This window comes from Oryx dammah, unplaced genomic scaffold, assembly GCF_014754425.2.
Source record: "Oryx dammah isolate SB20612 unplaced genomic scaffold, SCBI_Odam_1.1 HiC_scaffold_21, whole genome shotgun sequence".
NCBI lineage: Eukaryota > Metazoa > Chordata > Mammalia > Artiodactyla > Bovidae > Oryx > Oryx dammah.
In genome coordinates this window covers 17268597-17284333 of record NW_024070205.1, presented here as the reverse complement: position 1 = coordinate 17284333, position 15737 = coordinate 17268597, and the positions used below count along the sequence as shown (strand labels likewise).

Sequence of the window (15737 nt, the reverse complement as noted above, 5' to 3'; positions counted from 1 at the left end):
AGTAGCATCTTTGGGCTTCCCCGGCGGCTCAAACAGTAAAGAATCTGCCTGCAATGCAGGAGACCTGGGTTTGATCCCTGGGTCGGGAAGATCCCCTGGAGGAAGAAATGGCAACCCACTCCAGTATCCTTGCCTGCAGAATCCCATGGACTAAGGAGCCTGGGCAGGGAGAGGGCAGGGAGGCCGCATGCATCCTGCCGCTAGGCCTGCGGCCTTTCAGGTCACAGCATCCAGTTCCATCTCGACCATGTTGTTCCAAATCCCATATCTTCTTAAGAGAAATGAACGGTAAATAAATATTTATTGAGCACTGACTGGGTGCCCGGCACTTTGTTCATTGCTTCACAAGAGATATGCACCCAGTCAACCCCTAACAATACTGCTGATGATGAAACTAAGGCTCAGGAAAGCTGGGTGAGCCCAAAGCCCAAGCTCCCTCACTCACTGGGGCGCTCTGGAAATGGCACCAAGCTGGCAGTCCAGAGCTGTGGCTGTTCTGCTGGGTGACCTCAGGCAGGTAGTTGAATGATGTTGGGACTCAGTGATTCATCACACAAATGCCTCGTAGGGGGTCTTCCTGGAGCTTGCATCTTAGTAGGGAGAGACAGACCGTTGACCATTGAGAAATGCAAGGTCCATCTAGTCAAGGCTATGGTTTTTCCAGTAGTCATGTATGGATGTGAGAGTTGGAATATGAAGAAAGCTGAGCGCCAAAGAATTGATGCTTTTGAACTGTGGTGTTGGAGAAGACTCTTGAGAGTCCCTTGGACTGCAAGGAGATCCAACCAGTCCATTCTAAAGGTGATCAGTCCTGGGTGTTCTTTGGAAGGAATGATGCTAAAGCTGAAACTCCAGTACTTTGGCCACCTCATGCGAAGAGTTGACTCATTGGAAAAGACTCTGATGCTGGGAGGGATTGGGGGCAGGAGGAGAAGGGGACGACAGAGGATGAGATGGCTGGATGGCATCACTGACTCGATGGACGTGAGTTTGAGTGAACTCCGGGAGTTGGTGATGGACAGGGAGGCCTGGTGTGCTGCAGTTCATGGAGCTGCAAAGAGTTGGACACGACTGAGCAACTGAACTGAACTGAACTGAACTGAACTGAACATGATTTCAGGTCATGATATCATGACCCTAATCATCCCAGTACCTTATGGGCATCATCACTACTACCATCCAGTCCCCCGTCACATCATACTGCTTCCCACATTCATGTCTCTGCGCACACTGCTTTTGCTATCTGAACTAATAATGATGGTAGTAGCAAGCATTTATGTAGCTCTTTAGTATGCTGTAGGAACTGTTCTGAGCCAACAAAAAATACACATTCTTGTTGTTGTTTAATCACTTAAGTCCTGAGATAGATGCTGTTGTGACCCCATTGTACAGATGGAGAAAATGAGGCACAAAGTGATTAAGTGAATTCAATTGTTCTAGAGATTTGAGCTACCTCAAGGAACAGCACAGAGAAAGATGCCTACCCTCATTCTGGTGGGAGAAGCCAGAAAATGAACAAAATAAGTAAATTATGTATAATACGCTTTATGGGGAAAATCCTATGGAGAATAATAAGTAGAATGAGGAAGGTTGAAAACACCAGAATGGGAATTATGAGTCAAGAGAGATATTTTCTAAATAATGAAAACTGAAACTCCATTATCTAGCACCTAACTACATTACATTCCTTACCCTTAGGATCACTCCTCAATTATTTAAGTTTTAAACCTTTCTTCTCCTCAGAAAGTAATTTGAACAGCTGGGCCAATTTAAAAGGTTCAGTAACAGTGAATTACCTTGTGATCACCACTTAATATGCCCCGAACACCTTGTTCTTGTTACCTAAGAGCTTCCATTAAAATTTTTTTCTAGTTTTATTTCACTTTTTTATTTTGATTTTTTTGTCCATGACATATGGCCAGGAATCAAACCCAGGCCTTGGCAGTGAAAGCACCAAGTCCTAACTGCCAGGGAATTCCCTCTAGTTTTATTGAAAAACAGCTGACATATACCATTCTAGAAATTAAACTTATATAGCACGATGTATTGATTCACATATACTATGAAGTAATTACCACAATAGATTTAGTTAACACCCATTATCCCATATAGCTACAATATAAAGAAAAGAAGGGGAATTAATAGATCATATGACAGTTCCATTTTTAATTTTCTGAGGAGGCTCCACACTATTTTCTATCTTGAGAAATTTACAATTTACAGTCTCACGAACTGTGCACAGGGGTTCCTTTTTATCCTCATCCACACCAAGATCTTCAATTTTTTAAGTAAAGGTCAGCCCTGCTGACTAAAGAAATCTTACTGTAACCCCTGTACCTACTGAGCTATCTTAACAATTATGCTAATAATTTTCAATTCAATTAAACATCATTATTAAACTGCATTAATAAACAAAACTAAAGGTTATATCTCTTGGATATAATTCCAAAGGAAAGAGTCAAATTTAAATCAGAGCAAAATTAGGCAGTTTCTCAGAAGAAATGGAGTAGTCCTCATCATCAACAAAGGAGTCCGGAATGCAGTACTTGGGCACAGTCTTAAAAATGACAGAATGATTTTCATTCATTTTCAAGGCAAACCATTCAATATCACAGTCATCCAAGTTTTTGCCCCAACCACTGATGCTGAAGAAGCTGAAGTTGACCAGTTTTATGAAGACCTGGCACCTTCTAGAGCTAACATCAAAAAAAGATGTCCTTTTCATCATAGAGGATCAAAATGCAAAAGTAGGAAGTCAAGAGATATCCAGAATAACCAGCTAGTTTGGCCGTGGAGTACAAAATGAAGCAGGGAAAAGGGTAACAGAGTTTTGCCAAGAGAACACACTGGTCATAGCAAACACCCTCTTCCAATAACATGAGAGATGACTCTACACATGGATGTCAACGGATGGTCAATACCAAAATCAGATTGATTATGTTCATTGCAGACAAAGATGGAGAAGCTCTATACAGTCAGCAAAAACAAGACCTGGAGCTGACTGTGGCTTAGATCATCAGCTCCTTATTGCAAAATTCAGGCTTAAACTGAAGAAAGTAGGGGAAACTGCTAGACCATTCAGGTATGACCTAAACCAAACCCCTTATGATTATACAGTGGAAGTAACAAACAGAATTAGATCTGGTAGACAAAATGTCTGAAGAACTATGGATGGAGGTTTGTAACATTGTATAAGAGGCAGTGACCAAAACTATCCCAAAAGGAAAAGAACTGAAAGAAGGCCAAATGGTTGTCTGAGGAGGCCTTACAAATAGCTGAGGAAATAAGAGAAGCAAAAAGCAAGGGAGAAAGGAAAAGATGTACCCAACTGAATAGAGAGTTCCAGAGAATAGCAAGGAGAAATAAGAAGGCCTTCTTAAATGAATAGTGCAAAGAAATAGAGGAAAACAATAGTGTTGGAAAGACTAGAGATTTCTTCAGATAACCACAATGGTGTGGTCACTCACCTAGAGCCAGACATCCTGGAATATAATGTTAACTGTGCCTTAAGAAGCATTACTATAAACAAAGATAGTGGAGGTGACAGAGTTCCAGCTGAGCTATTTCAAATCCTAAAAGATGATGCTGTGAAAGTGCTGCACTCAATATGCCAAAAATTTGGAACACTCAGCAGTGGCTACAGGACTGGAAAAGTTCAGTCCCAAAGAAGGGCAATACCAAAGAGTGTTCAAACTACCACACAATTGCAATTATTTCACACTCTAGCAAGGTTATGCTCAAAATCTTTCAAGCTAGGCTTCAGCAGTGCAGGAATCAAGAACTCCCATATGTTCAAGCTGGGTTTAGAAAAGGCTGAGGAACCAGAGATCAAACTGCCAATATTCATTAGATTAAGGACACAGCTAAAGAGTTCCAGAAAAATATCTACTTCTGCCTTTTGACAGTGTTAAAGCCTTTGACTGTGTGGATCACAAGAAACTGTGGAAAAGTCTTAAAGAAATGGGAATAACAGACCACCTTACCTGTCTTCTGAGAAACCTGTATGCAGGTCAAGAAGCAGCAGTTAGAAATGGTCATGAAACATCAGAGTGGCTCAAAATTAGAAAAGGAGTATGTCAAGGCTGTATATTGTCACCCTGCTTATTTAACTTATATGCAGAGCACATAATGGAAAATGCCAGGCTGGGTGATTCACAAGTTGGAATCAAGATTGCCGGGAGAAACATCAACAACCTCAGATACACAGATACTCTAATGGCAGGAAGTGAAGAAGAACAAGAGAGTCTTTTGATGAGGGTGAAAGAGGAGAGTGAGAAAGTTGGCTTGAAACTCAACATTCAATAACTATAAGATCCTGGCATCTGGTCCCATCACTTCATAGCAAATGGAAGAAGAAAAAGTGGAAGCAGTGACAGATTTTATTATCTTGGGCTCCAAAATCACTGAGGATGGTGACTGCCGCCATGAAATTAAAAATGCTTGCTCCTTGGAAGAAAAGCTATGACAAACCTAGACAGTGTATTAAAAAGTAGAGACATCACTTTGGCGACAAAGGCGCATGTAGTCGAAACCATGGTTTTTCCAGTAAGTCACCTATGGATGTGAGAGTTGGACCGTAAAGTAGGCTGAGTGCCAAAGAACTGATGCTTTCGAATTGTGGTGCTGGAGAAGGCTCTTGAGAGTCCCTTGGACTGCAAGGAGATCCAACCAGTCAATCCTAAAGGAAATCAACCCTGAATATTCATTGGAAGGACTATTGCTAATGCTGAAGCTCCAATATTTTGGCCATGTGAAGCAAAGAATGAACTCATTGGAAAAGACCCTGAGGCTGGGAAAGATTGAAGACAAAAGAAGGCAATGGTAGAGGATACAATGGTTAGGTAGCATCACTGACTCAGTGGTCATGAAACTGAGGAAACTCTAGGAGATAGTGGAGGACAGAGGAGCCTGGCGTGCTACAGTCCATGAGGTTGCAAAGAGTCAGACGTGACTTAGCGACTGAACAACAGGCAATTCCAAGGAAAAAGTTTGTATAGCCTGACTTGACATAGCCACAGGGAGGCAGCAGAGAGTGTGGAATGGCCTGGTGAGGGATGGGCCAGGCCTCCAGTCACAGGAAACAAGACTGATTGGGAAATAGCATCAGCCAACCTGGCTTTAAGTGAATACTACCTGGATTAATGCCTCAACACTTGATTCCCTCTCCTGGAATTCTGGAATGCCCTTCATAGCAAATAAAATACAGTATGGAAACAGCTGTACTATACTTAAAAAAGTAGACTTGGAATCCTGGCTTTGAATTGTGACTCTTCCATTCTTTTCAAAAGTCAATAAATAGTTACCATGCTGAGTGCCTGGAATCAGATAATAATTACAGTTTAATATTCATGAGACATCAATGTTGTGCCAAACACGTTTTCATTCCATGCTCTATGAAGGGTGCATACACTCTTATTATCCTCATTTACAGATGAGAGACCTAAGCCTTTGGAGAGGTTTAATCACTCCCCCAGGTCATGCAATGAATGAACCAGTTTCCACTCCAACATTCCAACTCTACAGGCTGGGTTGCAGTCTGCCATGGTCTGTTCTGTCCCATTGTATCAAATAATATGGCTCCCAATCTTGAAGAGAGTGGTTTAGTGAAAAAAAGAGCTGCGAAGAGGTAAGTGACAGTGACATGTCTTACATGAAGTAGTCAAGGTAAGAAGAGGGTGTGAAGAGGAATATCTCCTGCCACATCTATAAACAAGGATGTCACAGGCATCGGTTTGAGATTCTGCCCTCCAAATGTGAATTTCTGAGCCCCGAGGGCCCCCAGAAGGGAGAACAGTGCCTGCAATCCAGCAGCTGTCAGCTCCCACCACTCCCTACAGTTGCATCCCTAAGGATGCAACAAAATTAAAAAAAAAAAAAAAATAGGATACAGGCCCCAGACAGCTGAGATGCATATGAAAGGAATGAGCTCAGTGAGCCCTGACTCTTTCATCTTCCCATACATAGACGAGCCCTAAATTCCTTGAGATAGCTGATTTTCCTTAATTAACAATAATCTTCGATGTTCAGACTATCTGCCTCCTCTGTTACAAACTTGTATATAAACTGACTCCCTTCCCCACCCTCCTCCTCGCCTCCCCTCCTCCCCTTTCCCCCCACCACACCCTCGCTCCCACCCCCACCTCCAGAGCACTTTCTCAAGGGCTATCTGAGATGCTGCCTCTGCCTCCTGTCTCAAATTTCAGGTTATGAGCTTTTTTTTTTTTTTTTAGTTGGCAAGGCTGTCCTAGAATCATTGAAGTGTCAGAGAGATTCCCGGAAATGGCTGACTGGGAAGCTTCACTTAAGAAGGTGATGGTTTTGCTAGATTTTCAAGAGGATTTTTGAGGAGGGCATTCTCCTCCACAGCTCCCAAGCTCTAATTTTTTAAAACAAATAAAAGGAAAAAGACATTCCAAGCAGAGAAAAACAGCAGGTGGGTAAGGGCCACCTGGGCAGGGGAGAAGTCATAAGAGGGTCTTGTGTTGGGTCAGAGTGAACCTTATATGTCATCCTGAGAGCTGGACTCTCTCAGGGTCAAAGGAGAGCCACTGAAGGGCTTGAATGCAGGCACGAAGTGCCCTGATCACTGCTTTATGGCTAAAGACTGGCACAGCGGGGACAGGTGAAGCACAGGCATCCATGATCAGACCCAAAGGCTCAGGCCCAGAAAGAGCCTTGGGCCAGCTTTTGAAAGTTGCTTCCCTAGGCTGATGAAGGAGGCTGTAGGTAGCTGTGATGAGAATAGGCGACACTGCAGGGAGCTGGGCCAGGAGGCAGAAGTCAGGAGGCTTGAATAGTAGGGTGAGTGCGGGAACCGTGAGCGATTTGTTTTCAACGGGCAGGTGAGGGAGCAGAGGCCGGAGAAGGATGGGCGGCCCACTCAAGAAGGGCTTTGGGTGCTAAGCCAAAGCCTGAAGTGCTGGGGGGAGGAACTGAGTGGGTGAGTTTAAAGATGCTGGAGACTTCTTGCTGGCTGCAAGATTTTCAGGAAATCTCTGAAACACTCTGAGAACCAATACAATAGGGGTCCTGTGTGTGGTCTGAGCCTGACACCTGAAAGACCAAGAGCCATTGGTCTCCAAGGTCAGCCAAGAGTCTTCTTTATCTCTAATGAGTATCTACCACCTTGAGGCTGCACATGGGCTTCAAGACCATCCTGTATGTGAAGAAGGGCTAGGAGACGGCGACAAGCCTTGAGGATGGACTTACTGGATGAGGAGCCTGCCAGGACCCACCTCAGTCCCTGGAAGTCCATCTGCCCCCATTCATTCCTCTACCATTCGCCGGCCACACCCACCATTTCCTACTGGCACCCATACCTGCATGCTCAGTCATTTTAGTCGTGTCTGACTCTTGGCAACCCCATGCATGGTAGCCCACAAATCTCCACTGTCCATGGGATTTCCCAAGCAAGAATACTAGAGTGGGTTTCCGTTTCCTCCTCCATGGGATCTTCCCAATCCAGGATCTCAACCCGAGTCCCCTGCATTGGTAGGCAGGTTCTTTACCACTGAGCCGCCTGGGAAGCCTATACTGCATCAGAAAATACACATCTGTGCCCTTGTCTGAACCTACCCAGAATCCCCATCCACCATTAACTGAGGCCACCTACAGTTACAGCTATTTTTGGGCTTCTGGCAGGCATGCAGGATGCGCTAGATACAAGAAATGCATGTTTAAAAAGAAAAGAAAGACAAAAAGGTGGGAGGAAAGTAATGGGGACAAGGGTCCTGACTCTCTGGGTACCATCTTTTTTCTTCCCTCATGGATCATATCCCTTGACCATCTCTCACAGACTGGACTTCCCACCCACCACCCACCCCGCCTAGGTTTAATTGTACTCAGATCTCATCTCTGCCCCTCTCTCAAACCGGCTTCCCTGGGCATGTTCCCCCAGACCCCACCCCTGGGAGCTTCAGTTTCCCTCTCGGTATCATAGGGTTATCACACCTATCTCACAGAGCTGTCGTTGGACTAAACGAGATCAGGGCCTGCCCTGGTGTTTGTTCCCATCTTCCTTTCTGGCCTTTAACTTCAGAATCCCTCCTGGCATCACACACACAACTACCCCTTAGATCTGGGCTTCAAATGTGATTCCATGGGCTTTTCTACTTAATGTACCTGAAGTCTGGTCACTTTACTCAGACTAACAACGCTGCTGTTGCCAAGTCACTTCAGTTGTGTCCAATTCTGTGCAACCCCATAGACAGCAGCCCACCAGGCTCCCCCGTCCCTGGGATTTTCCAGGCAAGAGTACTGGAGTGGGGTGCCATTGCTTTCTCTGAAGACTAACAATGAGGGGAAAATAAAAGTCAATATAAGGCCTAGATTTGTATATAAACAGATAATTCAACTTAGAGAAGAATTTGGGGAGAACAGGAGGTGACTGGCAGAGGAAGAGCAGTTTTGATCCTTGCAAGCCTAATGCCAAGTTCTTTCTAACCCAGCACAAACTGCTCATTCTCTTCCCTGGGAATGGAGTAGTTCCAAGCATCAAGTGGTTTCCCAAAGTTCATCTCAGAGATGGAATGCTAATTCCTTGAATTCATAGTGAAATGAAAGTCATTCAGTCATGTCAACTCTTTGTGAACCCATGGACTATACAGTCCATAGAATTCTCCAGGCCAGAGTACTGGAGTGGGTAGCTTTTCCCTTCTCCAGGGGATTTTCCCAACCCAGGAATCGAACCCAGGTCTCCCGCATTGTGGGTGGATTCTTTACCAACTGAGCTATGAGGGAAGCCCAAAAGTACACTAATGCAAATTGGAAATGGGCAAAGGTGAAAATGGCACAGAAGTGCCCCCCCCGCAACCCCTGCAACTGATAATGTGCAGCTACTTGGCCAGGGGAAGCCACCCCTTGCTGTTCCAAGAACCGAGAACAGCTCATGCTGGGTCAGGTGGACAGAGGAGATGGGCTCTGCAATGACAGCTGAGCCGGGTCCAACTGTTACCAGCCAGGGTTCTTGGCCTTCCCCAATCAATAGAAATTGACTGGAGGCCAGACAAGAAATTCAGGCATGGCTCAACCGGGGCCCCTGCTGCAGCAGCAGGGAGGGAGAGCAAACAGGTTCCCTTGCTTGCTCCCTCCCTGAGGAGAGGAGCGGGGAGCTGGTTCCTTTGTGAGGGGAGGGTGGAGTGTTGTTCAGTGTTGTTCAGCTTAGGCAGAAGGGGTAGCCTAGGTGTTCTGTCCACCCCTTAGTTGGTGTTTTGTGCAGGGTGTCTGCGCAGTACCCTATTTTTGCTCTGGCTGCTCAAAAGTGGCAGTTGTGTTTTTTGGTCTCTTTGTATCTTTCGGGTACAGAATTTGCCCCAGCTGTGCATGCACGGGGTTCTTTTGAGTCCCACAGTTCCTTTATATTTTGTTGCTGGAGGAGACATGTATCCAGGTACAAGCATTGCAGCCTTGCTGCAAAGGGCCCCAGGTCCCAGGCTAGGCTCACCGTCAACAGGACACAACAGCTTGACATGAGCTGGGCCGTCACCAGCTGAAGGAAGTTACCATCCTGGAGGCCACTGTTAGAACCAGTCACCAGGCAAACTCGGGCCTTGGACGTGCACCTCTGCCCATACACTAGCAAGCTTCCCCGTGTGTCCTGTGACATTTTTGGAGACCCCCTCTCTCACAAGGCACCCCCTACCCTGAGCACTTCCCTTCCCTCTTCCCCTGACGACACGGCCCTTGCAGACAGGATTGATCTCGCGTTTGGGTTTTATTTTTATTTCACAATAAAATAACATGCTGCAATAGGAAAACGGGGATTGAATAAGTACATCATTCACACCTAGGAAACCAGCTCCCGTGGTCAACAATAAATAAATATTTAAACGGCGAGGAGTTCCTGGCGGGCGCCAAGAGGTTCCCAGCACTTCAAGAGGTAGCATCTGCTGGAAAGAGGGAGACAGCCAGGCTACCAGCTCCTGTGCATTCTCCAGGAGAGGCAGACACGCAAATAACAATAAATAACAATAGCAACAACATGACAACAGCAATAAAAAATAATGTGCCATGACCATTGTCTCAAAACCAACAATATGTTAAGCTTAAGTACTTTTCTCCTGGAGGAGCTCCTAGCGCAGAGAGAACAGTGTGGATTCCCTGGGGGCAAGAGGGGCTGCCTGGTTAATTCACCTCCCCAGCCCAGCCAGGGCAGAAGTCCCACCAGGGAATGGGTGTTTGGTGATGCCCTGGGGTGACAAGCAGGTTCTGATTTCCCTTAGTCCTGCTCTTCCCAGCAGCCTCTCTCCGCCCCAGTTTCATTCCCAGCTTCTACAGGCTGTCCAAGTTCATCGAGGTCCCTGCCTCATTTCTCATCAACACCCCAGTGAGTACACCCCAACAATCCACAGGGAAGAAACACAAGGTTCCCCTTCCATCCTGGGGAATCTCTTTTTCCCTGTTCTCGTCCTCACAAAAATAAAATATTAGCTTGATTTAAACAGGACTTTCTGGAACTGCCATGAGGTTTGTCTCCCAGGAGCCCTTTCTCCCTCGTTCCACCCTGCCCAGCCTAAGGGCTGGACTAGCCGCTCACCAAGAGGCCCCACATCTTGCTCCAGGCAGCTCAGAGCTAAGAGGGGACACATCCCAGCAAGAGGCTCTCACAGGTGGACCCGGTGGCACACATGGAGTCAGAGGCCCCTGCGAGAACCCACCAAGAGCACCAAGGTTCATTTCGCATGGGCAAGATGGCCTGTTTTCGGGGCTCTCTACTGATTTGGAGAGGGGCTTGAAAGCCAGTTTTTGAGGTAAACATCTCATTCGGGGCAAGCATCACATTGGTTCTCTGGCCTTGACAAGACTGCCAGGCTGGACACAGAAGTGTTGAGAGGTGCAAGCTAGGCACCCCCCGACCCTGCCGTAGCCCAGAGGCAGGTGAGGAGGACAGGATGAGAAGACTCCACCATCCATGGATCCCTTCATGCCCAGGACAGTCTGGAAATTAGGAAAACAGGCCAACCGTTCGACAGGCAAAACTGGCTAAGCTGGTTGTCTTTCTCTCCCTCATTTTCAAGTTCCCCTTTATCCATGCATTTCGCAAAGCCCCCTGGAAATATCCCTTGTCCTGTTGAGAATGGCCAGAGCCAATGATGACTCTTGCACCATCATTCTTCCCCCCCTTAAAAGCCCCACACAACCCTCATCTTCAGCCCTGGTCCACAGGTCCTAGAAGTGGGGTGACCCTCTCACGCATGGAATTCAGTCCCAAGGATCTGGAGGTGAGGGTGTCACCGGGTCAGCTTTTTCCTTCGCTGTCCTCTCTTGCTTTGCAGAACCTGCCTCCCCCAAGGGGACAGCACCTCGGGGGTGGGTGACTCAATCTCTCTGCCCGGCTGGCTCCTTCCAGGCCCTGAGGCTCAGGTGTGCGAGGGTTCAGCTGGGCTGCCGCTGGATGGGGAGGCAGAGGCGGCCGTGGCTTGGGTGGCCAGGTCTCGGTAAGCGGGGGACTTCAGGAAGCGCGGGTAGGAGTCCTTCTCCATCAGGGCTCGCACCTTCCGCTGCGCCGCGTCGAAGCACGCAGCCGTGGCGGCCCCCAGGTTTGTCCTGGTCAGTTCCCTGGTCTCGTGGTCTATATTCACCTGTGGGAAGGAGGACAAGCATTTGGTTGAGTCGGGGGCTCAGAGCCAGGGTGAGGGGACTGGCAGGCCTGGAAGGACTGGCAGGGGGGCAGTGGAAGGAGCACTGGGTTCTGAACCAGGAACTGGGGCTCTGCTGAGTTGACCGTCAGTGGGCTTTTCAGCTCTGGGCCTGTCCTCCCTTCTACTCTCCACTCTCTCAGAGCAACCCAGGAGATGTTAAGAATGGGCACAGTTCCACGCTCTTTGCACCTGTTCCTCTGTGACAACCCAGGTTCGAGTCATCACCACCTCTCTCCTAGGCTACTGCCAGCACCTGCTTTTGGGTCTCTCTCTCCTCCCCTGAACCCCAGGGTCTGTTCTCCACCTAGCAGCACAGACAGCCTTACAAAACACAAGTCAATTTGCTAGCAGTTCTGTTGTTCCCCATTACTCCAAGAAAAGGCGGACATGGGTGCTGAGCCCACAAGGCTACCTGGGCCAGCACCTGGCCGCCTGCCACCTGTGTGACATCACCTCCCACTCTCTCACTTCCCGCTCCACATGGGCCCACTTGCTGGCCTGTGATCACAAAGACACTCTCTGATCTTTGTATTTTCTGTTTCCTGTGTCACATCTTCCGACCCTGTACCCTGGTACTCCCTCTCATAGTCTGCTTTCTTTTTATCAGAGCACAGATCACCCCCTGGCAATAATTATTTAATTGGTTACTGTCATCTTCTCTCACTAGGGTAGAGGCTTTGTGTTCACTGCCATATCCTTGAGGACTATAAATGTGCCTTGCATGTAACTGGTGCCCAATATATCTTTATGGGAGAAATAAAAATGCTCAGAAAATAAATACAAAATAAGATACAAAGGCAAGCCATTACTTCCTTCTCTCCAAGAGGTGGCATCATATTCCTTATCAAACATGGTAGAGGCCAGAGGGAAGGTTGAAAGGGTCACCAACCACAGACCTGAGTGACTGAGTCAAGTTATCCTACGATGACCTGTCTCCGCACTTGTGTTAAGTATTCTGAGTCTCTAAAAAGGGCTTAGTTTACAAAGGTAGGTGTGGATAGAAACCAAAACCCCTGCCAACCCCTCCAGTCCCAGTGATATCTGAGAGTAACGGTGGCCTGGAGCCTGGCTTTTTTGATCTCCAGCCTCCTGTGTCAGATAAGGCCACTCTGCTTCTAAACTTGGCCCTTCCCTTACTGGCCCCTGATCATCCCCAGTTCTCAGTGGGGAAGGAGCAGGCAGGGTCTGCAGGATCCCTGGAACATGTCATGGCTCTGACCTCTTTGGGGGCTTCACTGCAGATGAACTCCTCAAAGATCCGGTGAGCCCGGGATGCCAGCTTGGTAGCAGACCGGAGCATCTTGAACTCCTCACAGGCCAGCCAGAACTCCAGGTTCTCCTCACTGAACTCTGTCTTCAGGAAGGCATGGAAGGCGGCCACTCCATCTGGGGTTGCAGGGAGAGAGGAAGAGACAGGTCAGACAGCGGGGACAGCCAGCCGGGAATAAAAGAAGAAAAGACAGCAATTGTAGTTAAGGGCTCTATTTTGGGGATGTAATTTTCTCAAACAAGGACCTGCCTTTGTATTCTGGATAGAGGCTGACACACTAGGGGATTATTATTACTGTTACTATGATTTTGCCCACGTTCTCAGCATCCTCAGGCTGGCTCTGCAGCACATGGGTACCCATGTGCCACCCGTGTGCCATTCACAGACAGACACAACAGACACAACTCACTTTTACTGCTCAGCAGCAAGTCAAATGACTCTTTCCATCCCAGCACGTCTTCTGAGAAGTTTTTGCTAAAAAAAAAAAAAAAAAAAAGGGAGGGGGGCAAGATTTTAATTTAAAAAACAACAACAACAAACTAATACACAGCACAAATCCTAGCCAGAACTCTCAAGTTGTATAATTCACACGGAGGCTTGCTCAGTAAAACTACCAAAGCTGACTCCTCAAACTCCCCAACTTTTTGCTGAGGTTTAGGGAAATGGTTGTGTTTTCTAGAGGACAATCTGGTAACCAGAAACCAGAGCAGGGACCTTCCAGCCCTCAGTAAATATCTAAGACTGTGTTTTTGCTGTCCTAAATTCCTCCGATTCCCCTCTCAGTTTGTTTTATACACTTTCTCAAGGAAATAAGGGTCTCCTGAATAGAGATTATGCCTACCCACAACCCCAGAGCCCAGCACAGCACCTGCCACAGTTGATGGTCAATGTAACAGGGCTTCCCAGTACGCTAAATGCAAGTAGCAGCAGAGTCCAGTGCCCTTGGGCCCTGCCCTTGCCCTCGTCACACATGCAATGGCATCTCCAGAAGGTAGAATCTAGTAACTAGACATTCCAACCCTGGGTATCTTCATTTGTTGGTGGACTTAGAAGGCGGGAGCCATCCACCCAGTGACAGCCATCGCAGACCAGCAAGAAGTTCCATTACAGTCTCTAGGAAGAGGTCACCAAGGTCCACGATGGTATGTCCTAATTTCTCCTAGTGTTTTCCTTCTCAGGGCTCCCTTCCATTACTGGCTCCTTCCCTCTAGGGGCTCCGGGCTGGTCGTCGGGACTTACCCCTCTTTGCTGTGTTTACTGCCCCACTCGAACTTGCCAACACTCCCGGTATCAGAGCCCAGTTCTGACTTATGAAGAAAGATCCCCAGCCGTGTCTTGAATTCTTTGGCTCTGGAAGGCAAAGCATGAGTTCGTGAGGATTCTCCCCTTGCTCAGCCAGGGCAGAGAGATCCGTGAAGTCCCAGAAGAGCACAGGTTTGTGCCACCCAAATTCCAAGCCTGAGGGTTTCTGGGAACCCACAGCTGTTCCCAGGGCTTACGCTTCACCTCTCTCATCAGTATCATGAGCCCAGAAACAATGAAAGCAATATCTGAGCCGTGACTTGGTTGTCTTTCAGTTTGGGGGTTTGCAATATAGCAAACATGGGCTTTTTCCCCACTTAAGTCACACTTTTTGTGCCTGTTGATTTAGCAGAAGGCAATTCAGCACTCTCTAGGCTTGTCACAAACATTTTCGGAGCTGTGTGGAAGCTGATTTCTGCCTTCATCTTTACTTTTTCCTTCCCAGCCTTCGGCTCCAGCAAAGATTGGGGTGGGTGTGTAGCTCCCTGGGAAGTGGGGACATCCCTCACTGAGGGCCTGAAAAACAGTTCCCTGTATTTCCAGGATCAGAGGAGGCCATGCCCTTAGATCTATAACTTAGAATGAAAGCCAAGCGCTTTATGAAACTGGGGAAGACTCAGTTTTGCCTGGTGACGCCACCGCCGTCTTCCTGCAGTAGGTCACCTGAGTAGAACCACCACTTGTCAGAGGAATGATAGGGAATGGCAGTAATTCCCTTCGCTTTGCCTTCTCGGTTCCCGTCACCCATCCTTCCCTGAGACTCTAAGAGAGGCATTTGAGAACGTGGAACCAAGTTGACCTCTGCCTCTGAAGTCACTTTCATACTGTTCTCCAGACCACACCGGTCTGCAAGCCCGCCGCTTCACTCCCTAAGGTTGGTGGGACTTGTTCTTCTTCCCCCAGGCGTCTGGACAAGCTGCTCTTACCTCTCCAGGCAGGAGGTGGGGAAGGCGGCCAGGGTCCGACACATGGCTACGGATGCAGGGCAGCACGTCTTGGGGACGATGGTAGCGGGCTCCAGCGGGCACGGCAGAACGCGAAGACAGAAAAACGGCGGCCAGCGCCTGTCTGGGTTTACTATACGGGATTCGCGGAGCCAGCGGCTTTTATTCCCTTGTAGGGGGCGGAGAGGCTGAGCGCCGCCGACCAATCGGAGAGCGGTACTCAGCGCGGGCGAAGGCGGAGGCGGGGCCTGGAGCTCGACGGGGCGGGGCGCCCGGCCCAGGATGCGCCCTCGCCGGGTGCAACCTTCGCCTCGCGGGGGTGCTCACGGGGCTGCCCCCTCCTCCGAGCGGCCGCCGGCGTCGGGAGGTAGAAGCGGCAGAGAAGTCACACGTAGATGAGACGCGCGCACCCAATTTAGTAGGGAAAAAAAAAACCGCCGGCCGCTAGTAAAAGCAGGAAACCAATTCAGCGATGCCAGGAGAATTTGCGTGGGGGTGGTGGATAGGGGAGGTACACCTGGTGTCGATCACAGCTCAAGCCTGAGCCTGTTCGGCCCTAACGACCCGAGCACACGGTGCAAG

General features: G+C 48.2%; 1 protein-coding gene across 1 annotated transcript; it reads right to left on the bottom strand.

Moving 5' to 3' along the window:
• Nucleotides 1-9693: 9693 nt before the first annotated feature.
• RGS16 (regulator of G protein signaling 16) lies at nucleotides 9694-15286 on the bottom strand. The gene is made up of 5 exons (XM_040263846.1): nucleotides 15138-15286; nucleotides 14149-14259; nucleotides 13319-13383; nucleotides 12859-13025; nucleotides 9694-11579 (listed from the first exon to the last, which is right to left on the bottom strand). The coding sequence occupies exons 1-5, from the start codon at nucleotides 15179-15181 to the stop codon at nucleotides 11358-11360; spliced, it is 609 nt and encodes a 202-aa protein (XP_040119780.1). The 5' UTR covers nucleotides 15182-15286; the 3' UTR covers nucleotides 9694-11357.
• Between the last annotated feature and the right edge of the window lie 451 nt (nucleotides 15287-15737).

What these genes read in the sequence shown, in the direction of transcription:
- RGS16 (XM_040263846.1), bottom strand. Translation starts at nt 15,181, where the DNA reads ATGTGTCGGACCCTGGCCGCCTTCCCCACCTCCTGCCTGGAGAG. An exon ending in CCCACCTCCTGCCTGGAGAG is followed by an intron (nt 14,260 to 15,137) that starts GTAAGAGCAGCT and finishes TTTGCCTTCCAG; the next exon opens with AGCCAAAGAATTCAAGACAC. An exon ending in GCAGTGAAGCCCCCAAAGAG is followed by an intron (nt 11,580 to 12,858) that starts GTCAGAGCCATG and finishes TCCTTCCCACAG; the next exon opens with GTGAATATAGACCACGAGAC.